This window comes from Sciurus vulgaris (genome assembly GCF_902686455.1).
Source record: "Sciurus vulgaris genome assembly, chromosome: 1".
Lineage (NCBI taxonomy): Eukaryota > Metazoa > Chordata > Mammalia > Rodentia > Sciuridae > Sciurus > Sciurus vulgaris.
Genome location: NC_136461.1, coordinates 112,512,464 through 112,538,206, shown reverse-complemented (window position 1 = coordinate 112,538,206; position 25,743 = coordinate 112,512,464). Strand labels below are relative to the sequence as shown.

Genomic DNA, 25,743 nt, shown 5'->3' with positions numbered 1-25,743 from the left:
ACTAAGGGTCTTGATTAGTTGCTGAGGCCAGTCTAAAACTTGCAATCCTCCCGCCTCAGATTCCCAAGTCACTGGGATTACAGGCATTCACCACCATGCCTGGCCAAGAGTCAATTTTGTAAATTTTCACCTTATATCCAATTCAAAGCTTTTCAGTGACCACCAGCTCTGGCTGCACCCACAGCACAGAGACCTGCAATGGCAAAGGAGGAGAGCCTGTTTCTTTGCTCTTTTTTCACCCTCCCTCCACCTCCTTTTTCTGCTTTTCCAGAGTTGGAATGGTGGGAGAAAAGAAAGAGGTAAACTTCTATGATTGGAACCCTTAGCGCTCTCTGTGTGACGGGTACCTAAATGCTGGTTTTCTTCTCAGGGAATTTGAGAATCTTTAGAGACCTGTCATCTCCACTTTGCTTCTCACACCATAATCTGAAGGTGCAGTGCATTATCTTGCTGCTCCCTGAGTTTTTGCCCCATCGCATTTATCATTGGGGTCTTCTTGCCCTGCAGGTACCTCTTGGGCAGGGTACCATTCAGAAAGCTGAAGCGTGGGAACCTTCCAAGCTATCTTCTCAGTTCATGGGAAACTCCCACATGCTTACCTTGCAGATGCTGGAAATGCAGGCAATCCTCCTGTACTGATATTCCAGGTCCTGGCTCCAGTCAGCCTCCCACATGCCCCAAGCTGTCGGCACATACCCATCTGTGTGCTCTGTGTTCATATGCCTTCCCCTAATACCAGTAACTTCATGTTGAGTTCTCTCAGTGCTTCACATACACTTTTTGCCAACACTGGGACAAAAATTCTGCCACCAGGAAACCTCCAGTCAAGGAGTGAGATACCTGTTTCTTGCAGGCATTCCCTCTTTGAATTCTTCTAACTTGGCCTGTGGTCTCTACTCCCCTTCCAAAGAATGTGGGAGGGACAGTAACAGCACTCCAAAACAAATCAACATCTCCTCTCCATAACTGTCTTCATTTCCTTGTCAATATATATATATATATATTTTTTTTTTTTTTTTTTTTTTTTTTTTTTTTAAGAACGGGTCTCGCTATTATTACCCAGGCTGGTTTTTTGCGGGGGCAGGAGTGGGTACTGGGAATTGAATCCAGAGGCGTTTACCACCAAACCATAACCCCCAAGTCCTTTTTATTTTTTGAGAACAAGGTCTCACTGTTTCAGGCTGTGACTGTGACTCAGTGGATTCAATCTCCAGTCCTCCCCAAAAAAAGTGGGGAGGGGGTTTGAGAGGATAGCTCAATAGTAAACACTTGCCTGGCATAGTTATTGCCATAGTTATTACATTTAATTTAACCATAGTTAAATTAAATGTAAATGTAAACTGGGCCTATAATCCCAATGACTACAGAGGCAAGAAATGCCGATCACTTAGGACTTGGGAGTCCTTTATGAGTCCTTTATAAAAGTATTAATCGTTTTAGCTTTCCTGGGCCCAAATGTAGTTCTCCAAGCAAAGTCATGTTCTGGCATAGCCTGCCCACCAAGTAATGACAGGACCTGTGTCCCAGTCTTCTGGTTCCTTCCATGTGTTTGGTGATCATAAGAACAAGGAAACCTTCCTCTGAATTAAGCACTCCATGAAGATAGATGTTCAATACTCAGCACCACATATAAATAAATGAAATAAAAGGTCTCACTTTCTTAGGGCCTTGCTAAATTGCTGAGACTGTCCTTGAACTTGCAATCTAAGGAGCCTCAGTCTCCTAAGTCACTGGGATTACAGGCATGTGATACCCTGATGTCCTAGCTGTTCTTGAACTCCTGGACTCGAATGATCCATCTGCCTCAGCCTCCTAAGTAGTAAGGATCACAGGTGTGTGCCACCATGCTTGACCTCTTGTCAAATTTCTAATTTGAAGATGATAAGAGGTCACAATTGTTTCGAGGAGCTGTGCTCTCTATTGTTTGTGCAATAAAGCCTATTTTTATAATGTGGGCGAGCCTATTTGCTCCTTTTCTTAAAGAATCAGCTCAAACTGTAAGACAACAGGAGAAATCTCCTTTGGCATACGCTACCACCTTTAATTTTCACAACTACTTTCTGAGACAGCGAAATGAGGTAATTGAGACCTAAGGAAATAGGAGCTTCTGGTTAAACATGGTGGGTTGACCACACACATTTATCTCTGCTCCCCCCCAAGAAACCACACCAAAATGAGACTAAAGAAATTTAGGGCTGGGGATATAGCTCAGTTGGTAGAGTGCTTGCCTCACAAGCACAAGGCCCTGGGTTCACTCCCCAGCACCACCAAAAAAAAAAAAAAAGAAAGAAAGAAATTTAAAAGTACAAAATCATAAGAAAGGAGACTAGCACAAATGAGATTTAATTTGTAAAGTGGGAAACCAGATATCTGAGGTAACTGACATAAATTTGAGGGTTTTCCATTCTACACAGTAAAGTAAAAAAGGGAAAAAATAATCAGAGACTTGAAACCTGTAAAGACTCAAAACTTTTAACAGTCCTTAAGTGTTCAGAAAGAGGCAGTGGCACATGCCCGTAATTACAGTTACTACGGAGGCTGAGGCAGGAGGATCACAAGTTCAAGACCAAGCCTCAGCAATTTAGTGAGATCCTGTCTCAAAAAATATAAAAGGGCTGGGAATGTAGCTTAGAGGTAAAGTGCCCCTGGGTTCAAACTCCAGTCCTCCCCACAAAAAAGTGTGTGTGGGGGGGGGGGTTGAGAGTATAGCTCAATAGTAAACACTTGCCTAGTATGTATAAGGTTCTGGGTTCAATCCCCAATCCCCAGCACTCCAGAAACGAAGTTAGAAAAACTACAGTAAATCAATTTTTTTATTTGTTTTTGGTACTGGGGATTAACCCAGGGGTGCTTATCCACTGAGCAACATCCTCAGCCCGTCTTTTTCAGACAGTCTCACAAGATGCTGAGGCTGGCCTTGAATTTGTGATCTTCCTGCCTCAGACTTCGTAGTCACTGGGCATGCATGCCACCATGCCCAGCTATATAGTTTGCTTGCTTCATCAAGGCCAACACTTTGGGACATTAGTATTTCTTAAATTAAATGTAAATGTAAACTGGGCCTATAATCCCAATGACTACAGAGGAGGCAAGAAATGCCAATCACTTAGGACTTGGAAGTCCTTTATGAGTTGGTTATAAAAGTATTAATCGTTTCATCTTTCCTGGGCCCGAATGTAGTTCTCCAAGCAAAGTCATGCACAGCCTGCCCACCAAGTAATGACAGGACCTGTGTCCCAGTCTTCTGGTTCTTTCCATGTGTTTGGTGATCATAAGAACAAGGAAACCTTCCTCTGAATTAAGCACTCCATGAAGATAGATGTTTTATCCTATAGCTTTTATAGACTCAACTGATAGAAGCCAGGCTTAAAGGATTCCTGCTCCTTGAGGATGTGAGGAAAAAGGTACACTCATACATTGCTGGTGGGGCTGCAAATTAGTGCAGCCACTCTGGAAAGCAGTATGAAGATCCCTCAGAAAGTTTGGAATGGACCCACCATTTGACCCAGCTATCCCACTCCTCGGCCTATACCCAAAGGACTTAAAATCAGCATACTACAGAGATACAGCCACATCAATGTTCATAGCTGCTCAATTCACAATAGCCAGATTGTGGAACCAACCTAAGTGTCCTTCAACTGATGAATGGATAAAGAATTTGAGGTGTGTATATATACAATGGAATACTACTCAGCTATAAATAATAATAAAATTATGGCATTTGCAGGCAAATGGATGAAATTGGAGAATATCATGCTAAGTGAGATAAGCCAATCTCAAAAAACCAAAGGACAAATGATCTCGCTGATAAGCGGATGATGACACATAATGGGGGGTGGGAGGGGCAAGAATGGAGGAAGGAGGGAAAAGAGGGGTGGGAGGGGTGGGGGGGAAGGAAAAAAATAACAGAATGAATCAAACATAATTACCCTATGTAAATGTATGATTATGCTGTTACTCCATGTACAAACAGAAACAACATGTACCCCATTAAAAAAAAAAAAAAAAAAAAAGATTCCTTGAGGCCTTGGTCCAATTGCCAACCAGTTTCTGAGCTCCTCAATTCCTCAACTATGCCTCCACATGCTATCAGCACATACTGCTCCTGTAGAGGGGAAACATCCCTATCTCTTCTTTATCTGCTGATAAACTTTTCACCTGTTTAGAGGGCTCAATGTTTCCTTCAGGACCCTGCCCAAAAGCCACAGTTCGGCTTTCTCTTTACAATCCCACAATGCTTTGTTTATCCTTCTCATAATGACTCTTTGTAGATTCTGAGCCCTCAGTGCCAGTACAGTTTTCTGTTCACCTCTCTGGACTTTATGCCTAACATAAAAGTGGGCTCTCAGCAAATTTCTCTTAATGACAAAGCAAAATAGCACCAGGACATTAGAACCAGCAAAAGTGACTATCATGGAAGAGACTGGAGGAAGATGTGAGGATAGGAAGTAAGATACAGAGAGCTCAAAAGGGAAGAAGTCCTTCAGGCCACGTGCTCCTTCCCCTCAGCTCTTACTTTCCCAAATGCTAAGCTACTCACTATTTGAAGCAAAAAAGGAAAAAAATTTGCCAAGTTTTATTTAGGTTGTATTGGTTACAGATAACATATCTAACCCTATATCCCACCCCACCCTGCAGTTCCCTGGGCAGGCTCTGCCACCTTTTCCTTCCAGTCTCACTTCTTATCTTCCTCCTTCTTGTCCTTCTTGCCATCCTTGGTGGCCTGGGAGGCCAGAGAGCCCATGGCATTTCTAATGGCTTCATTATTAGGATCCACACCCGGAAGGTTCTCTAGGACACTCTGAAGAAACTCAGGGTCCTGCATCACGTCATAATCATCTTCCTCCTGAAAAAGGCAGTGTCAGCTCATGCAGTGTACGGGCTGGCAGGGAGCAAGCAGGTGTAAGGGACAGGGGCACACTGCTGCTTCAGCCATGCTCTTCTCTTGACCAGGGGCGGGGGCTAAGGGGTACTTCTAAGCCAAGGGAAGGAAGGAGATTCAGCAAGATACAATGCCCAGAGATGTTACATAATCTGCCATATCTGCCCCACCCTTGTGGTATGCAGGTGGAACCCACAGCCTCCTGCATGCTAGGCTAGGTAAAGAGAGCCATCTCACCAGTCCTTCCCCAGATTGTACGAATGCAAACTTATTACTGACCAAATAGAGGAGAAGACTGAGAACTTTGCTAATTGTACTCAGGAGGTAAAAACAGCCATCACATGCAGGTTTCCTGTTATCAGATGCCCAGAACCCACTCTTTTCACTCTCCTGTGGGGATGATATCCTATAGAACTGGGATTCCATAGGATAGAGTTAAAATTCTCCTACCAGCAATGAAGAATTTGAGAACAGTGGGACATTTTTTCAACTTGGACCAATAGCATTCTGTTGCCTTAAGCAAGGTTTACAAACAAGAAATGCATATGCATGTGTTGTTTCCTTCTGCTTCTCAAAGAGTTCATTTATGGAACCCAGAGGGAGGAATGGCCTCAGGCCCAGAAAGTTGAAGATCTGACTGCACGGGGAATTTATTCCTGATGGGGGTGGGGGGCTATTGCTGGCCCTCACCTTGGTCGGTTCAGATGTGTCCATGGCTGAGCTGGCATCGAGGTCGGCTGATTCTGCCTGGCCAAACTCTGAGAAAAGGAAGGCAGTCTGCTCAGTTTCACTTCCTCATCCCACGCACTGCCCATGCACTACCACCCTGCCCTGGCTTACCTGCTCCCTGTAGGGACATCTGCATGGCATACGCAATCTGCTCTTCCTCAGTCATACTACTTAGATCAGGGAGCCCTGTGCGGCCAAACTCCTGCTGGCTGATGGTCATCTTCAGCAGGGCATCATCTGAGTCTGGGAAAAGGAAGAAAAAGATGGGGTAGAACTGATGACACATTCCACACAGACTCACCTCCAGTCATTCTTTCCAGCCCATCCCTTTCACAGATTCCTTTTCTTCCAGATACCCGCCCTGCATTTTCAATATCTCTAGTTTTCAATGTTTATCACCCTGCAAGTCCCAGGACTTCAGATTCCACCTCTTTCACCTTCAGTCCCAGCTGTAGCAATCCCAGCCTCAGCTGCAGAGGCTGCCGCTGCCCGCCGTGCCTCCTCCTCCTGCCTTTGCCGCTGCTCTTCCATAGAAACACGAAGAGCCTGGCAAAGGGAAAGGCAAGATCAGATGTCCCGCAGTCTCATTTTAACCAGGAGCTGAGGAAGTCAGTTGAGGATGTAGGAAAGGAGCCTAGAGATCAGCTTCCGGTTTATCATAAGGGAAGGATCTGGAGGAGTAAGAAGTGGTATGGGGAAAAAGGAAGGACTTGGGCAAAGCATGGGGTTTAATCAGGAGAAATGAACAAGATGGGAGTCTGACATTGGTATCTCTACAGATCAAACAGAAATATGGGGAAGAGAATAAATAGGGGGTTTTGGAAAACAAGGATTATAGGATTGAGGACTGCCCAGCCCCATGATACAGATCAGTAAAGGAGAATAAAGGAAAAAAAAACCCTGGGCTCTACTTTGGGTCAACATTTACTCACCAGGGCCAGCTCAGGATCAGCACTGGGATCCACTCCAAATTCAAAGTCACTAGCACCAAGACCCAGCATGGCACCACCTTCACCAGCCAGAATTGGAGAACTGATGAGAGCATCAGCCAAGCTGGGCCCAGGAGGCACAGTCACCAGATGAGAACCAGTTCCATCTTTGCCATTCAGTGTGTTTACAAAGGCCGTCAGCTTTTCTGTGTTCACCTCCTGTAGGAGAACACATGACACTCTCCTTCATACCTTGCTCCTTCCCCCTCTGTCACCTTAGCTCTTGTCTGTAGCTCCTTTCCCATTCTGGTCCCTTCTCTGGGTAAGGTTTGGCCTGAACATAACTAAATCAAGTCAATGTCCCCCAGTTCCAGCTTACCTCTTCCCCAAAATTGATAATGTCAACATTTACTTTTTCTTTCTTGAGGCGCTTAGCCAGTTTAACCAGCTATGAAGAAAGGAAGAAAAATCAAGAAATCAATTCCTTGAGAGAGGAAGACTTGCTTCATAGAAGTACACAGAAATCCACTGACTTCTCCAAGGTCCCCCAACAGAAACAGAATTCTGCATATCCACCTTTCCCCCATGTGATGAGCTCAATGCCTCTGGAGGGATCTCCTAAGTGCTAAAAAGACCTCATTTCCAAACATGGACTGCCCCAAATGCACTATCTCTTGGACTTACGTCCTTCTCATTGTCTTCTACGGGGCTTCCCACAAAAGCAATGATGCGCATCTTGTGATTCTTGCCCTGTCGGTGCTTCAGAGCCAGCTAGTAAAGGAAGAGAAAGTCCTTAGGGTCAACCAACAGAATTACCTAGCTCTTCCCTCCATCACTCTATTCCTTTTCTTCCTCATAGTTCCTATGTACTTCATATCTACCATTGTGCTCGCACAAGATCTAACCTCTCCCTTCTTGCTGTGCCTTTCTGTGGCTAAAAAGGAGGGGAAATGAATTCTCAAGTCTAGGGATTATTCCCTTCATAATGCTCACAGATCATATGATTCATCCCACTATATCTTTTCTGTAGTTCCCCTGTCTCCCCTTACTTTGGCTCTAGTTCTAGATTCCAGAAGAGGGCTGGGGTTGCAGCTTAGTGGTAGAGCACCTGCAAGGCACTGGGTTTGGTCCTCAACATCACATAAAAATAAATTTAAAAATAAAGGTACTGGGTCCATCTACAACTAAAAATTAAAAGATTCCAGAGGAAAAATGAGTGATACTGAAAGCAAACCCCAGGCAGGGAGGGAAAACCCCAAACAGGAAGGGAAAACCAAAGGGACCCAGCAGGACTCACATGGGCTACACGAATGCCAGTGCAGAAGGTGATCTTGCCCTTGGGTTGAACGGTATGGAGCTTGGAGAGGATGCGGCCAGTGTCAGGGGTTAGTGTGGTCAGCACTTCACAGTCACTGGATATGGGGAAGAGCATTTTAGTGAGTTCAGGTAAGCACAAGGACCTCCTAACTTGTGTCTGACTCATAACTTTTTCTTTAAAGTTATTGATAATAATATCTTCATTCTTCTGAATCAAACTAATATTTATTAGAAACCAAGCACAGAAATTATAAGGATTGGTTTGTAAGAAGTCTGCCCTTTGCCTCTCAATGTTTTACTCTAACTTCTCATCCTATTTTGCTCTCAGGGTCCTGAGAATCTTCCACAAAAATTTCATGCTACTTTGTGTCTTCCCACCCTCTCCATTTCTAGACCCATTTTTCAGCTAAGAGCACGTATATTGAAGTGGAAGGTAACTCATTTGACAATTATCAGTTCCTGAAACAAAGCACCACTGGGGTAACAGGATGTGTGATATATACTCAGCTCTGGTCCAAAAATCATTTTTTGTGGATTTTACTTTTTTTTTTTTTTTTTTTTTTTTTGGGCAGTACTGGGGATTTGAACCCAGGGCCTTGTGCTTGCAAGGCAAGCACTGAACCAACTGAGCTATATCCCCAGCCCCAATGGATTTTACTTTTTTATCCCCCTCTTTTTTGAAGTGCTGAGGATTGAACCCAGGGCCTCACACATGCTAAGCAAATGCTCTACCACTAAGCTACACCCCGAGACCTGACTTTAAAATATACTATGAGGGCTTGGGTTGTAGCTCAGCATTAGAACACTTGCCTAGCATGCTCAAGGCCCTAGGTTCAATCCTCAATTCTCAAACACAAATAACAAAAAAGAAATAATAATAAAATAAAATATATTGCAAAATTTCATTCCAGGAGATTTTTGTAACTATATCAAATCATTTAAATATTAAAAAGGATTTATTACTTGGCATTTATATTAAGTAGTGAAGAACACAGTCTAAGAAGGTAATGGGCAAAAGCAGTCTCAGGGAAACCATGAAAGGGCAGTCATCTCAGATACTACATGCAACACGTAACATGGGAAGAAAAACCACCCACCTACCAAGTCCCTCCTCCTCTGTCTCACATACTTGGCCAGTGTGATGAGGCCCACGTTGTTCTCAGGGTTACTTCGAGTCTTTGAGTGACATACTATGTTGACAGCATCCTGTTGGGCCTGTAGCCGAGTGGGTAAGAAGTCTCCATTCCGCATGTACTCACTGTTGTCCACACTGTCAGATAAGAGGTGAAGGAAAAGAGAGAAGTATTTTAGGATCTCTCTGAAACATTCTCTTCAGTTCTGAGGCTCCCATTAGCACCTTTCATGTGAGGTACACTATGTTATGGCAGTGGACCTCAGCCTTGGTGGAACACAGAATTACCTGTAATTTTTTCTTTTATTTAAGTATTTTTAGTTGTAGATGGACACAATATTTTATTTATTCATTTTTATGTGGTGCTGAGGATCGAACCTAGTGCCTCACATGTGCTAGGCAAGCACTCTACCACTGAGCCACAACCCCAGCCCTGGTAATTTTTTTTAATACAGTGTGTGTATATGACCAAGTCTTATCATGGACTTACTGATGCAGAATAACCAGAGGAGGAAAATTTTTTTAACTTTCCACAATTCTGAAGAGCATCAAAGACTGCAATCTCCTTATGTACCAGTTGTTATTAAGCTGTAACAGATGATATTTTTAAATCTCCCATAAAGAGTATATTCAAATACAGGAAATAAAACTTTTAATCTAGCCTTCCACCAGCAGCCAGGAACTAACCCTTGTCCTTGGTCACCAGCACATACAGCTCCAGTTGAATGACAGCTGGTTGAAAACCTCCTTCACATAAGTTTAATCACATCTTGACTTGGGTTCATTTTTGCTGATTTTTTTTTTTTTTTTTTTTAAATCATGATATTCAGAAAAGTCTTGGGTTCAAAATGTGTTATTTTTCAAGACTGAGATTTGTTCATTAAGAAGCTTCTAAGAGTCACGTGCAGTGGTGCATGCCTGTAATCCCAGTGGCTGGGGAGGCTAGGGCAGGAGGATTGAGAGTTCAAAGCCAGCCTCAGCAAAAAGCAAGGCCCTAAGCAACTCAGTGAGACTCTGTCTCTAAATAAAATATAAAGAAGGCTGGGGATGTGGCTCAGTGGTTGAGTGCCTCTGGTTCAATCCCCAGTAGCCCCCACCCTCTCCCCACAAAAAACATGAAGAGCAATCTGTGTTTACAGTAGGGTAGTTTTCGATTTTTTAAGTATTTTTTTTTAGTTGTCAATGGACCTTTATGTTATTCATTTATATGCGATGCTGAGGATCAAACCCAGTGCCTCACACATGCTAGGTAAGCGCTCTACCACTGAGTCACAATCCCACGTGTTTTAATGGAGATGGCCTGGGGACTATGTTCATTCCTGACCTAACTTCACTACATATTCAAAGAAGAGTGTGATGAAGAATCCCAGGAGACCTAAAAAGCTAAGGATTCTTATCCAGACTGGGATTTTTGGTATAAAACTCTTTTTTGCAACATGCTAATCCCATCTACAAAGAAAGAATATAAAAACTCTATTTTGAAAATTTGAGTTTTTTCAGAAAAAAACTAGCATCCTTCTATCTCTCCTGTCTCTCTCTCTCTCTTTTTTTTTTTTTTTTTTTTTTTTCCTGTACTAGGGATTTAACCCAGGGGGTAATTCACCAGTGAGCTACATCCACAGCCCTTTGTTTTCCCCTAATAACTTTCATTTTATTTATTTATCTATTTGGTGCTGAGGATTAAACCCAGTGCCTTACTTGTGCTAGGCAGGCACTCTACCACTGAGTCACAACTCAGTCCAGCTGACCCTTTTTAAACTAAGTTGTTTAGGGCCTTGCTAAACTACTGAGGCTGGCCTTGAACTTTCGATCTTTCTGTCTCAGCCTTCCAAGCTGCTGAATTACAGGTGTGTGTGTGCCACCACTCATAGCTCTCCTGCCTTTTACTATCACATGGATATCAAAACTGAGAGCTAGCTGTAGAGCACAGCTAAGACTCCTGTCTTCTAACCAGGATAATGTGTCAATTATCTGTAGCAGTGCAATTTCTCTTAGAAGGAGATGTTTTCTACGAGCAACTCCAAATCTCAGTGATAAGTTCCAAAACTACCCATTTTCCATTTTTATGTAATTTATGAAGAAAGACTGAAGTCGTGTTGACTCTCACAGCCACTGAAACTGACTGACCCTTCATTGTGTTGGTCTCCCCCAGAGAGACTTAAGCAGAACACAGAAGTTTGGTTGTCTAGATGTCCAGTTTTTATACCATCACTCTCCTAGATCATTTTGAAGAACATAACCCTCCCTTTAATTTTTTGGGGAATAAATATAAATTTTTCTCAGGAAGAATATAATAAACTGTACAGTTACTCTGACCTATTAAAAAGGTGTTACGAGGGCTGGGGATATAACTCAGTCGGTAGAGTGCTTGCCTTGCAAGCACAAGGCCCTGGGTTCGATCCCCAGCACTGAAAAAAAAAAAAAAAGTGTTACCATAAAAAAATACTTTTTTAGATACTTACAAAAGAGCATATACTAGGCATAATGCAATGATTGTGGTTAAATGTTGAATAGTTTTGGAAGCTGGACTGAATGGCAAAAATGAGGTTTCCTTGATTTTGGATCTCAACACTTCTATCCCTATGAATTTTGACAATCCAAAAGAATCTAGCCTGGTATGATTGTGCTCACCTGTAATACTAGCTACTCAAGTGGCTGAGGCAGAAGGATATAGCAAATTCGAAGCCAACCTTGGCAACTCAGCAAGACCCTGTCTCAAAATAAAAAAGGGCTGGGAATGTAGCTCAGTGATAAAGTGCATCTGGGTTCATCTCCAATACTGCAAAATAAAAATAGTAAGTTTTAAAAAAGAGAAAAGAATCCAGATAATACAAAATACAAGTTCTGTTTTCCAGAGACCAAAAGCAGGTAAATGAGGTGGTTACATAAGTCCCTGTAGATTATTAATTCTTGATGACCCCATAGGTCCCTGAAAGAGAGCTCTAACAGAGAATGATTTTGTGCTAATGGGAGGAAGCAGTGCCCTAGATGAGATACCTCATTTCTACTGGCAAGAAAAATACTGGTTTGGGGGCAATTTTTTTCTTTAGAATTTTCTGTCTAATAATAAACACAAAGCAAAAATGGTAAAGAGATAATTAAGAAGCAATGGAAAATAAGCAAAGAAGGGAATGTAGGATAGTGTTCAGGCTCAGGTTCAAATTCCCACTCTATTTCTTAGGATCACAGAATTATGATCCTAAGAAAGTTGCATATTTCTCTGAGGTTGTAAAATGGGTTTTATTGTAACTGACCCTGTGGGATTGCCGTTCAGGTTAAATATAAAGAAAGTACTTAGCAAAGTGCCTGACGCCTACCTAGCAAGCATAAAACAAAGACTGATCCAGAGTGGGAACCAATACGTACCTCTAAACAAACTATGTAAAGAAGGTCAAAAGCTGACTCTACTGACCATTTCTTACATTTTCCATGATACATTATTTCTGATTATTCTCCCAACAGGGAAGTAACAGCCTCTCAAACTCTAATATAAAGTACCAAGTCCCAACATAAAACACAATGCAGGCCTTGAGCATAGTCCAGATGCAACAGATACTAAGATTAAGGATTGTGGACAAGACTAGCAGGTGGATAAGGGTGAGGGGAAAATGGTGGCAGAGTAAGAAAGGAGAGAAACAGGGAGAACTGGCTGTGGAGAACAATGCAGTAGTTTTCATACTTTGCCATGAATCAGCACCAGTAGGGTGGAAGGCTGGTGGAGGCAAAAAACAGATGCTTCACCACCTATGTATGCATTGCTAAAAAATATTGTTTAGTCTTCTCAATCTTAAACTTGATATGAATGGAATACATGTGTTTTTTAAAATTCTGAGACAATGTTAAGTTGCAGGTTGGTCTCCTGTCATCCTCCTGACTCAGCCTCCCAAATTGCTGGGATTATAGGTGTGTGCTGCTACCCACCATGCCCAGTTTCATCTACCTTTTTTTTTTTTTGGTGCCAGGGATTGAACCCAGCAGTGTTTAAGCTCTGAGTCACATCCCTCCTAGTCCTTTTTATTTATTTATTTGTTCATTTGTTTATGTAGGTACCAGGGATTGAAATCGGGCACTCCACCACTGAGCCACACCCCTAGTCCTATATATATATACATTTTTTTTTTTTGGTGGTGCTGGGGATTGAACCAAGGGCCTTGTGCATGCGAGGCAAGCACTCTACCAACTGAGCTATATCCCCAGCCTTCCCCCTCCACAGTCCTATTTTATATTTTATTTAGAGACAGGGTCTCACTCAGTTGCTTAGCACCTCACTTTTGCTGAAGCTGGCTTTGAACTCACAATCCTCTTATCTCAGCCTCCCAAGCTGCTGGGATTACAGGCATGCACCACCGTGCCGGCCATCTACATTTTTTAATAGGATTCTCCAAACAATTTGGCCATCATCATTATTCCATGCCTGGAGTATTACAATTCACCACCATTATGTCTCTGATCCTAATCTTTCCTCTTACACATGAATCTGGAGATATATATATGTATATAAATAGTACTGCAGGTTGAACCCAGGCATACTCTACCCCTGAGTTATATCCCTAGTCCTATCTTTTTTTTTTTTTTTTTTTTTTTTTTTTCGGTACTGGGGATCGAACTCAGGGCCTTGTGCTTGTGAGGCAAGCACTCTACCAGCTGAGCTATCTCCCCAGCCCCCTATTTTTTTTTTTTTGATACCAGGTATTGAACCCAGGAGCACTTAACCACTGAGCCACATCCCCGGCCCCATACATATACGTATTTATATATATGTTGTGTGTGATATATATATATATATATATATATATATATAATTTTTTTTTTTTTTTTTGAGACAGCATCTTGCTAAGTTGCTGAGGCTCACTGAACTCCTGATCCTCCTGCCTCAGGCTCCCAAGCTGCTGGGATTACAGGTGTGCACCACTGTGCCCAGCCATCCTAGCCCTTTTTATTTTTTGAGATAGATCTTACTAGATTGCCTCTGCTAGCCTCAAACTTTTGATCCTCTTGCCTCAACTTCCATTGTTGCTGGACTTACAGCCAAAACAACAGTCCCTTTTTTTTTTTTTTTTTTTGGTAGGAGGGATTAGGGATTGAACACAGGGTTGCTTAACCACTGAGCCTCTTTTTTATGTTTTGAGACAAGATCTCACTAAGTCTTTAGGGCCTCACTATGTTGCTGAGGCTGGTCTCAAATCTGCAATCCTCTTGCCTCTGCCTCCCAATTTGTTGGGACTGCAGGCATGTGACACCACACCCAGCTCAGAATAATATTCTTTTTTTTTTTTTTTAATGCAGTGCTGGGGATTGAACCCAGGATCTTTTGCTTGTGAGGCAAGCACTCTACCAACTGAGCTGTATCCCAAGTCCCCAGAATATTCTTAAATGCCATTTCACACAGCTGCTCCCATGACCCTCAGAACTTTTTTTATAAATGTAATCTTTACTTACTTATTTATTTATTTTTTAATGTGGTGCTGAGGATCGAATGCAGTGCCTCACCCATGCTAGGCAAACAATCTACCACTGAGCTAAAACCCCAACCCCAGCCTCAGAACTTTCTTTTTTTGGAACTGGAGATTGAACCAGGGTTTTGCGAATGCAAGGCAGATGCTTCTTTAAGGAGCTACATCCCTGCCTCAGAACTTTCTTGACAGTCCTCAATGGACAGTCCTGAAGACAAAGTTCAATCTCCTCAATTCAGCCAGGTGCTGTGGTGCACACCTATAATCTCAGCAGCTCGGCAGGCTGAGGCAGGAGAATCGTGAGTTCAAAGCCAGCCTCAGCAAAAGTGAGGCGCTAAGCAACTGACTGAGACCCTGTCTCTAAATAAATAAAAAATCTCTTCAGCTTGACATTCATGATATTCTACTTAATCCCATCTACCTTAAAAAAAAAAAAAAAGAAAAGAAAGAAAGAAAAAGAAAAAGAAGAACAGGTGCAGTGCAAGCTTGTAATCACAGCAACTCAGGAAGCTGAGACAGAAGAACTGTAAGTTTGTGTCCATCCTCAGCAATTTAGTGAGGCCCTAAGGAACTTAATGAAACCCATCTCAAAAATAAAAAAAAAGTAAAGGGCTGGGGATGTAGCTCAGTGGTAAAATGTCCCTGGGTTACATTCCCGGTACCAAAAAGAAGGAAAACAAACACAAAAACAAACACAACCAGTTGTCTTAAACTAACAAGTCCTATATCACATCATTCTATTTCCCACTTCCTCATATGCTGGGCATTTACACTTCAGCAGCTTTGTATATGCCCTTTCCCCTACCTGTAATCACCTGTCATTCTCAATATTTGTTAAAGTCCCTTCAAATCTCCTAAATTTTTTCTTAAGGACTCCCCAGGTGTCATGGCTACTAATGAAAGCACAACACTTTATAATCTGCAGAACACCATATATATATATATATATTTTTAAAATACCTGTGCTATAAGACAGAAGTTATTATAATTCCCAGTTTATAGACAGACTTACTAACCTCAAGAACATGCAACTGGCAAATACCAAAAAATGAAGATTTTCTATCAGATATGCACTCTGTCCCAATTGTTGCCAGACTTAGCAAATCACATAGGATTCCCAGTTAAATTTAAATTTTGGATAAATAAGAAACTTTTTAGTGCAATATCTGGGACACACTTATACACATCATTGTTCTTTTTGTTTGTTTGTTTTCAGTACCAGGGACTGAACCCAGGGACATTTAACCACTGAGCCACATCCCCAGTCCTTTTTATTTATTTTGAGACAGGGTCTTGCTAAGTTACTTAGGACCTCCCTAAGGTGCTGGGGCTGGCTTTGACTCCCAATTCTCTTGCCTCAGTCTCCTGAGCCAGTGGGATTACAGGCTTGCGCCACCACTCCCGGCAATAGCCATCTTTTATTTTTATGTACTGTTTATCTGAAATTCAGCTGGGGAGTGGTATGGAAATTGAACCCAAAGATACTCTACTACTGAGCTACAGCTCCAGCTTTTAAATTTATTTTGAGAAAGAGTCTAGCTAAGTTGCTGAGGCTTATCTCGAACTTTTGATCTTCCTGCTTCAGCCTCCTGAGTTGCTAGGATTACAAGATTGTGCCGAGCTTGAAATTCGTATTTAACTGGGTATGTTGTATTTATCTAGCAGTACAATTTTTCACGGAAGAGAGAAAAAGGAGAAATCTCTTAGGTGTCTGTTCCTTCTAACTGGAGACCTGTGTACGTTTGTGTAACTATTCTGCACTATACTCTATGTTCACATTTGGAAGGAACTTTTTTGTTTTTGTGGTGCTGGGGATCAAATCCAGGGCTTCACACATGCTAGGCAAGAACTCTGCCACTGAACTTCATCCCCAGCCCTAAAAGGAACTCGAAACCCTGCAAGTTTGTTCTCAGTTTCTAATCTGCTTCGGTCCAAATCTGAGACTGATGAAGAGTCTCACTGGATTAAAAAAAACATACAAACAACAACAATAACAACAACAAAACACCTTTGTGGTTTTTTAAGTAGCTTAACTAGCTGTGTAACTTTGGACAACTTACTTCGAATCGCTGAGCCTCATCTGAAATGTGGAGGAATATTTACTTTGAAATGCTGCTGTGAGGTTTAAATGAAAGAAGCAATATTCCTGCCACGAAGAAAACAATCTGCAAGTGATGACTTTAAAGACGAAACAGGGAAAGGAAGTGGAGTTAGAGGCCAAGGAATGGGACATCTAATAATAATCAGCAATATCTTTTACCATCATCATCTTTCTTCCTAATATCCATTATTTTAAGGAGAGGAGGGCAAAGTTGGAGAAGCAGCCTAAGATAGTTCTGGGGCTGGTATGGAGCAGATGATGCTGAAATAAAGCAAAACAGCAAGGATCACCGGCTCGGAGCTAGAGGGAATACCCGGTCTGCCTCTCTAGGGCCCCAGGATGACTCAGGGAGTCGCCTCGGCTCCTCCTCTGTGGACCCCAAGGCCGCGTCTCGACCAACAGCCCCTCGGCCTCACCCCGGGGCCCAGCCGGCCTGGGCGCTACGCACCGCCGACCCAGTCACGCCCCCACGAGCCCCAAGGTAGTTCCTCACCAAACCATAGTACTCTCCAACACCATCTTGCCACCTTCCTCCCTCCTGACCGGTTCTCCGAGACTGCCTAACAACAGCTCCTCCAATTGGCCCTCCGGTAATCACCAATCACACACCTCGACGCCGCACGCCGGTCCCGCCTCCATCCACCACGTTGCGTTCTGGGAGTTGTAGGCGCCGCTAAATAAGAGCGACATCTGGGGGTGGATTGGTGTAGAGGGTTACCAAGGTAATGTAAGAGCCTCACCAACACCTTCCCTGCTATTCTAGTTCTCAGGTGGGTTTCCCCACTGGCCGGATCTCAGAGAAACTATGGAGGAACATTCGAATGTGTTGTGATAATGTCAGTTCCAGCATTATATATATATATATATATATATATATATATATATATATATATATATATATATTCCCCCCCCCCACCCCCCGTACTGAAGATCGAACTGGGCATGCTAGGAAAGTGCTTTCTCCACTAGTGAATAACACTCCCAACCACCCACCACCCACCTTTTTACTTTTTCTTAATTTTGTTTTGAGACAGGGTCTTGCTAAATTGCCCAGGCTGGCCTTGAACTTTGCATCCTCCTACACTCAATCTACCGGACTACCTGGGATTATGAGATTACATCACCGCACGGGCGCAGCAATGTCTTTCTTATTTTTTTAATTAATTAATTCATTCATATTGGGAGTTGAATCCGGGGCCATTCTACCACTGAACTACACCCCTAGCCTCCCCACCATTTTTTTTTTTTTTTTTTTTTTAATTGAGACAGAGGCTCACTAAATTGCCCTGACTGGTCTGGAATTTGTGATCCTCCTGCCTCCAGTCTCCAAGTCACTGAAATCACAGGTGTTTGCCTCCACACCCAGCAACACTGTCATTTTTTAAATATTTTCTTTTAGTTGTAGATGGACACAATACCTCTATTTTATTGATTTATTTTTATGTGGTGCTGAGGATCAAACCTCACACATGCTAGGCAAGTGCTCTACCACTGAATCACATCCCTAGCCCAAGCATTGTCATTTTTAAAGTGTGGCAGGCATCTCCAGCTGGGCACGGTAGCTCACACCTGTAATCCCAGCAGCTTGGGAGGCTGAGACAGGAGGACCGTGGGTTCAAAAGCCAGCGTCAGGAAAAGCAAGGTGCTAAGCAACTCAATGTAGACCCTGTCTCTAAATAAAATACAGGGGCTGGGGATATAACTCACTTGGTAAAGTGCTTGCCTCACGTGCACAAGGCCCAGGCTTCAATCCTTCAATCTTCAATCCCCAGCACCACAAAAAAAAAAAAAAAAAAAAAAAAAAAAATAGGGCTGGGGATGTAGCTCAGTGGTCAGAGTGCCCTGAGTTCAATCCCTGGTATCCATCCCCCCCCGCCCTCCCCCCACACAAATGGCGCAAGACCGGTATCAATATTTCAGCTCCCTCTGGTCCCTATAGCACTTTGTTCAGCTTTCTATTATAATCCCTTATATCTCTGAGTTGAATTTATTTATGTATCTATTTTCCCCATTTAACTAAGGGCAGTAAAGGTTTCTAAATCATTAGTCCTTGAGCCCATTAGTAAGCCTGACACACAGCAGGAGTTCAGAAAAGGTTTGACTAAGCAATAAGTTAATCTTTCAAAGAATGGGAGACAAACTAGTAAACAATTTGGGTTAATAATAATATTCAAAATCTGGTATGGTGGCGCATGCCTATAACCATAACTCCAGAGGCTGAGGTAGGAAGATGTCCATGGTCAAAGCCAGCCTACGCTACTTAGGAAGACACTGTCTCAAAATAAAAAATAAAAAGGGGATTAAGGATATAGCTCAGTGGTAAAGTGTGCCTGCCCTCAATCCCCACTACCCAAATTAAATAACATTCATTCAAAAATGCTTTGTTCGGGCTGGGGAGATAGCTCAGGTGGTAGAGTGCTTGCCTTGCAAGCACAAAGCCCTGGGTTTGATCCCCAGTATCGCGCAAAAAAAAAAAAAAAAAAAAAAGAGAGAGAAGCTTTGTTCTGGGAATTATAGGTAACCTCTTACATCGTATGGCCGGTGACATTAGCTAGCACTCGCTCTACTCTGTAACGGGAAAGCAGCGGACTACAAGAGACTGAACTATATCTGCCTCTATTCTCAACAGACTCACGTTCAACTTTCGCTTACACACACACAAAGCCGGGAAATTTTTATTAATCCTTTTTTTAAAAAAATTAATATAAAATTATAGGGAGAAAAAAAAAAGAAGAAGCCTGATCTTTAGTAACAGCTGGAACAATCCGCAGCGGCGGGAGAAGAGTTTTAATTCAGTTGATTTTCTGTGGTTGTTGGTTGTTCGCAGTCTCACGGTGATGGAAGCTGCACATTTATTCGAAGAGACTGAGAAGCTGCTGAAGGTTTGATTCTCCTGGCAGCAACCCGACCCAAAACAAGGGTCTGGGGATCTTCGCACTATCCCAAGATCTGAGTGGGATGTACTTTTGAAGGATGTGCAATGTTCAATCATAAGTGTGACAAAAACTGACAAGCAGGAAGCTTATGTACTCAGTGAGAGTAGCATGTTTGTCTCCAAGAGGCGTTTCATTTTGAAGACATGTGGTACCACCCTCTTGCTGGAAGCACTGGTTCCCTGGTTGAAGCTTGCTAGGGATTACAGTGGGTTTGACTCAATTCAAAGATTCTTTTATTCTCGTAAGAATTTCATGAAGCCTTCTCATCAAGGATACCCACACCGGAGGAATTTCCAGGAAGAGATAGAATTTTTTAATGCAATTTTCCCAAATGGAGCAGCATATTGTATGGGACATATGAATTGTGACTGTTGGTACTTGTATACTCTGGATTTCCCAAAGAGTCAGGTAATAAGTCAGCCAGATCAAACCCTGGAAATTTTGATGAGTGAGCTTGACCCAGCAGTTATGAACCAGTTCTACATGAAAGATGGTGTTACTGCAAAGGATGTCACTTGTGAGAGTGGAATTTGTGACCTGATACCAGGTTCTGTCATTGACGCCACACTGTTCAATCCTTGCGAGTAGTCAATGAATGGAATGAAATTGGATGGAACTTACTGGACTATTCACATTACTCCAGAACCAGAATTTTCTTATGTTATCTTTGAAACAAACTTAAGACAGACCTCTTATGATGACCTGATAAGGAAAGTTGTGGAAGTCTTCAAGCTAGGAAAATTTGTGACCACCTTGTTTGTTAATCAGAGTTCTAAATGTCGCACAGTGCTTTCTTCACCCCAGAAGATTGAAGGTTTTAAACGTCTTGATTGCCAGAGTGCTATGTTCGATGATCACAATTTTGTTTTTACCAGTTTTGCCAAAGGGCAGCAACAACAGCAGAGTTGATTAAGGAAAATGAAAAAATGCAAAAAGAGAACACATATAGAAGGTGGTGACTGCTTTATAGATATTGATACTGGGGGCCATGCTTTCCATAATGACTACCTTGTCGTTGCAGAAAGCCCTAGATGTAATGATAGTAATCATTTTGAAGTATATGCATTATTATATCAAAGAGTTAGATATCTTGCATGAGTGCTGTCTTCTATGTTTAGGTATTCTATGCCACTCTTGCTGTGAAATTGAAGTGTGTGTAGAAAAAAACTTTTTACTATATGAAATTTTAAAAGACTTGTGAACACAATTCAATTTGGTTTAAACACAGTGTAATATTTCTGCAGGTATCGTCCAAAATTCCCCCAGGCAAGGCTTTCATCCTCATTAGGTGTTGGCCTCAGCCTAACCATCTGGGACTATTTTATGAAATTGCTGCCAAAATTTTACATCCAGTTACCTCCACTTTCTAGAACATATTCTCTACTGATGTTATTGAAACCAGTTTCTACTTCATATAGATGTTTTTTTGCAATAACAATTAAATTTTTCTTTCACACATACGCAAAAAGAACTATAGGTAACTATTGCAACTTACATAGGAGTAAAATTTTCATATCTCTAAAGGAAAAATCAGACTAGGTTGAGCCATGGGACACAGAGTCCTGGCTTCTGGGAACTGCTGGGAAGCATGTGGTGCTGTGTGGGAGTGGTTCCCTGCCTCCTTCTGGAATTTCCCCACTAGAGAATGGCTTCCCTAACTCCACCTTATTCTGTCCATCACAGAAGAAGCTCCTCCCATCCTTTCCTCCTTTGCCTGTATGTTACAAATAAAGGACAGCTGGGCGAGTTGTTATTGTAAGAGGGTAGACCTGGTATGACCAGACCCGCATGCCCCCTCTCATATAAAAAGAGTATTGGCTCTTGTGTGTTGATTGAGTAGATAAGTTTTTTGGGTATAGATAGAAAAATCACCAACATCCTCCTCTGGCAGTTAACCCTTTTCGTCTCCATGCAGGATGTGGCAGAGAGAACCCCCACAACTGGCGATACTGTTCAGTAGTTAATCACCCCTGGGTTTAATCCCTGGCGCAAGGAGCAAGGCTGTAGCCATTTCTCACCTGATTCTGCCCCCTCCCCAAACACCGTTTTTTAATTTACATTGTTAACTCTTGTTAGTCATTGGTCCAATTAGCCCGCAGGCTTTCACTGTTTAAGGATAATTTCCCTGCTATTTCCTCTCTTTTCTTTCTTTCACACTTACTCTCTTTCATCCTTAAGGGCAGACACTCTGCTTGTCTACTAATAAAATTTCTTGGGTGAGTTCCGGCATCTGGAGTGGTTTCTGGGTGTTTTCATTAGTGCCATGATTCAGATGGGCTCTTATACTGCCATTTAGGCAGGTGGAATCCCATCTGATTCCCCAGACCCCCGGATGCTGGTCTCACTTTCCATCTGCCTGTATGCCTGGTTCCACATGCATCACTGGCCTTCAGATTGGTTAGTTTTCCCCCAGGTTGACTTGAACACTCCTCTGCTGACCTGAGACGTGATTGTTGATCTTCTGTCACCTTTGAGGTGGTTGAGGAGTGGGGGTTCCTCCAGTCATTGACCTTTACAGTTACGGCTGGCCCCCTTAGTTGACCTTATCTGACAGTTGGGTCCTCAATCTTTATGGTGGAGATTCTCTCTCAGGGTTGGGGCTCCTCTCAAAAATCCTGGCATCAGGTCCTCAATTCTTTCAGCTTTTGCCCAGCACACATTGACGGGCATGATGACTCCCATCACTGTACTGCCTTCTTGTCTCCAACCAATAGTCTGTAACCTCAGTACGCCTTGGACACTGACTTGGCTGTTTCCTCAGTCTTCACCATGGGATCTAGGTCTTCCATTCTGGCAGACTCACCCTTGGGACATTTACTAGAAAATCTTAAATCCCTTCACCTGTTCCCTGACCTAGAGCCATCAAACTTTTTTGCTTGTATAATGCTATTTGGCCACAGTATCCTTTGTATAATCAATCTAGGTGGCCGATTGATGGCACTTTGGATACTAATGTTTTGAGGGACTTATACAACTGTGAACAAGCAGGATAGTGGAAAGAAATTCTTTACATTCAAGCTTTCTCTTTCTTGTGCACTGAAATTGAATTTTGCTTTTCCTGCAAACCCGAACACCTCCTTTTGGCTTCTTCTCTCCCTCCTAATCCCTCCTCTTCCTCCGACTTTGACCTGGCTAACGAACCACCCCCATATTGGTCTCCTGTGGCAGAGGCCTTTCCAACCCCTGCTCTTCCATCTTCTTTGTCCTGCTGTTTCTGCTTCCACCACCCCATCCCCCTGCCTAGTCCTTCCGTCATGCAGTCCCATGCACATGTTTTATCTTTCCCAGATAGAGAAGCAAACTTCATCACAGATCATGTCCAACACCTTGACCCCTTAGGAGCACAGGAGAGTCTGGAAATAGGTGCACAATTATGTAGATGAGATTCACAAATTGACCCCGATCCATCCACTGGGGCTGAAGCAGTACCAGATAGGGAGCCCCAATGGGACTATAACACAGGGATCGGGCACCTTCAGCGGGTCGAGTTCCAAACTTGCATCCTTGCAGGTCTCTGTAAGGCCACCATTAAACCTATTAACTATGATAAACTACAGGAAGTAATACAGGATAAGACTGAAAACTCATTTGCCTTTCTAAGTCGCCTCACAGAGGCCCCCATGCTCAAATATCGTAACCAGGACCCTGAAACTCTGGAGGGACGATAGTTACTCATGACTTATTTTTATGTTACCTGTACATAAAGGCTAAATTGAGGCGGTTGGATTGGGGGCCCCTCACCCCACATTCAGAAGTTCTAGTGGGGGCATTCAAAGGGAAGGAAAAAAAACCCAAAATTTAAATACCTAATGCTAGCCAAAGCCTTTCAGCCAGCTAGACCTGCCCAGCCAACCACTACTAGGGACACCCTAGCTCCCAGAAGACCTCCAGGTCCATGCCTCAAGTGTGGACCAAAGGGCCACTGGGCATGAGTCTGCTCCAACAGTCCCTAGGTCCTTGTCCAAAATGCCATCAACCAGGACATTGGGCAGTGGATTGCCCTGGTGCTTTGGAGAAGTGCCAAGTCACCTTCACCCCCTTCCCCAGTGACTTACTGGGATTGGCAATGGATAACTGAAGGGGCCTGGGACTTTTACACCCCACAACCATCACTGTTCGGGAGCCCCAGGTGACCCTTAAGGCTGGCAGTTCCCTTTCCTTATAGACACTGGAGCCACCTTTTCGGTGCTGGGGGAGTTTTGGGGACCTATTTCCCCTGCCAAATCCTCTATTATTAGGATAGAGTGAAAACCATACCATCCCCTACAAGCCCCTCCAATAAGTTGTCGTATCGGACAAATCCACTCCACTCATTCCTTTTTGATAATTCCTCTGTGCCCCATTTCCCTCCTGGGAAGGGACATCCTAACCAAATTGGGTGCCTCTATTTCTTTCTCACCCACCATGTGCCTCCACCAAGCCTTCTCTGGTATTCCTCTTCTCATGACCTTGCAGGAACATACAACTCAACCTGAGTCATCCTATCTCCTTCCTCCCTCCCTTGTTGACACCAAGGTTTGGTACACCCACACACCCTCTTTAGCTACATGCTCGCCTGTACTCATTCGCTTGAAGGATCCAACATCCTACTCAGCTCAGGCCCAATATCCCCCTTCCCCGAAGGAGCCTCTTAGAGGGCTTCAACCAGTCATCCAGGATTTAAGGCAGAAAGGCTTCCTGCACCCCACCAACTCACCTTATAACACTCCTATCCTGGCTGTTAAAAAGCCTAATGGATCTTATCGTTTGGTGCAAGATCTCCGCATCATCAACTCAGCAGTTATCCCCATCTTCCCCATTGTTCCCAATCCCTGCACCTTGCTTTCTTCCATCCCCTCCTCCACCACATAATTTTCTGTGTTGGATTTGAAGGACGCCTTTTTCATTCTCTCTCTTCATCCTGACTAGCAGGCTCTCTTTACTTTCACCTGGACTGACCCTCCAAAGTTTCTTCTCAGCTGACCTGAACAGTTCTCCACAGGGATTTTGGGACAGCCCTCACCTCTTTGGCCAAACACTGTCTCATGATCTTTCGTCTCTTTCTTTTCCTCCTATCTCTTACAGTATGTTGCTAATCTTCTTCTATGTGGTCCCTCCCTCGAGGACTCTCAAGGAGACACTATTAAGCTTCTAAATTTTCTGGCTAACAGAGGGTATAGGGTTTCTCCAGCAAAGGTACAGCTTTCCCAATCTCGGGTTATTTAGGAGTCAGCCTTTTACCTGGATATAAGGCCATCACTGTAGAGAGAAAAGCATTGTGGCAGGACGTGCCACTGCCTCCCAACAGGGAGATACTTTCCTACCTCCATTGTCTGCCAATATTTCCCCTTTTGAGCTGAGGTACGGTCATCGCATCGTTCCCCCTGGGATAATGCCTCTTCCTTCTCCTTCTCCATATATTCATTCCTCTCCTAAACCACATATGGGCATTCCTATGGCGTTATACCAATTCCTCCCTGCCTAGACCCTTGTCTGGTCCCCTGGCTCAAGCTCTTCAAATAGGAGAGCAAGTTCTTATTTCTCCTCCTCAGGAGGCTACAGCCCCTCTGTCTCCTAAAAGGCAGGGATCCCATACAATGATTCTGACCACACCAGCGGCTGTCAAGGTGCCAGGTTGCTAGGATGGCTACACATTTCTCGGATTAAGCTCTATTCTCAATCCACAAATTCCACTCCAGCTTCTAACCCTCAGGTTTCTTCCAATCAATATTTGGCCACTCCAGTGGGACCTCTCTGCCTCAGGCTGAAGGCCATTAAACCCTCCACCCTTTTTTCCATTCTGGAGGCCAACAACCAGAACACCGAGGCGCCAGACAACTACACTCAGTCATGAGGACTGGACTGCCAGCTACATTCTTGTCTCTTTTGCTATTTTTCTAATTATTGAATTTCTTCTTCCTAATAGATCTGTCCAGCTTGTATTAAAGGACTATCAGGACCTTATAAAGGATGAATCAGAGCCTGGCTACAAGGGCACTCCTGAGGTGAACTTCCAGTCTCCAACCCCCGCTTACTGCAATGATAATTCCTTCCCCTGAATCAGCTCTATGACCATGTTCAGCAGGAAGCAGTCACTGAAAATGGATCTTTGGGGCCAGGGATTTAGCGCAGTTGGTAGAGTGCTTGCCTAGCATGCACAAGGCCCTGGGTTCAATCCCCGGCACCACCAAAAAAAAAAAAAAAAAAAAAAAAAAGAAAACAGATCTTTGCCCATAGGCCCCAAAGGGATTTTCTTATAAAAACAAAAATGGGGGAATGTAAGGA

The 25,743-nt window shown here is 43.2% G+C and overlaps 1 protein-coding gene and 1 pseudogene across 5 annotated transcripts; one reads left to right on the top strand and one right to left on the bottom strand.

The window, feature by feature from the left end:
* Window positions 1–4,553: 4,553 nt before the first annotated feature.
* Window positions 4,554–17,127, bottom strand: PSMD4 (proteasome 26S subunit ubiquitin receptor, non-ATPase 4). Of its 4 annotated transcripts, XM_079147707.1 has the most exons (11): window positions 17,037–17,094; window positions 11,621–11,699; window positions 8,987–9,127; window positions 7,838–7,952; window positions 7,225–7,311; window positions 6,920–6,988; window positions 6,544–6,759; window positions 6,040–6,157; window positions 5,723–5,854; window positions 5,573–5,640; window positions 4,554–4,846 (listed from the first exon to the last, which is right to left on the bottom strand). In XM_079147707.1, the coding sequence occupies exons 3-11, from the start codon at window positions 9,106–9,108 to the stop codon at window positions 4,676–4,678; spliced, it is 1,098 nt and encodes a 365-aa protein (XP_079003833.1). In that variant the 5' UTR covers window positions 9,109–9,127; window positions 11,621–11,699; window positions 17,037–17,094; the 3' UTR covers window positions 4,554–4,675. The 4 variants fall into 4 exon arrangements, with proteins under 4 accessions (XP_079003833.1, XP_079003831.1, XP_079003832.1 ...); XM_079147705.1 differs by lacking the exon at window positions 11,621–11,699 and having other exon boundaries at window positions 17,037–17,127; XM_079147706.1 differs by lacking the exon at window positions 11,621–11,699 and having other exon boundaries at window positions 6,049–6,157; window positions 17,037–17,127.
* A 2,108-nt stretch (window positions 17,128–19,235) lies between these two features.
* On the top strand, window positions 19,236–21,253 carry LOC306656851 (S-adenosylmethionine decarboxylase proenzyme 1-like; annotated as a pseudogene). Its single transcript has one exon. The product of its transcript is annotated as an S-adenosylmethionine decarboxylase proenzyme 1-like (transcript).
* The last annotated feature ends 4,490 nt before the right edge of the window (window positions 21,254–25,743 follow it).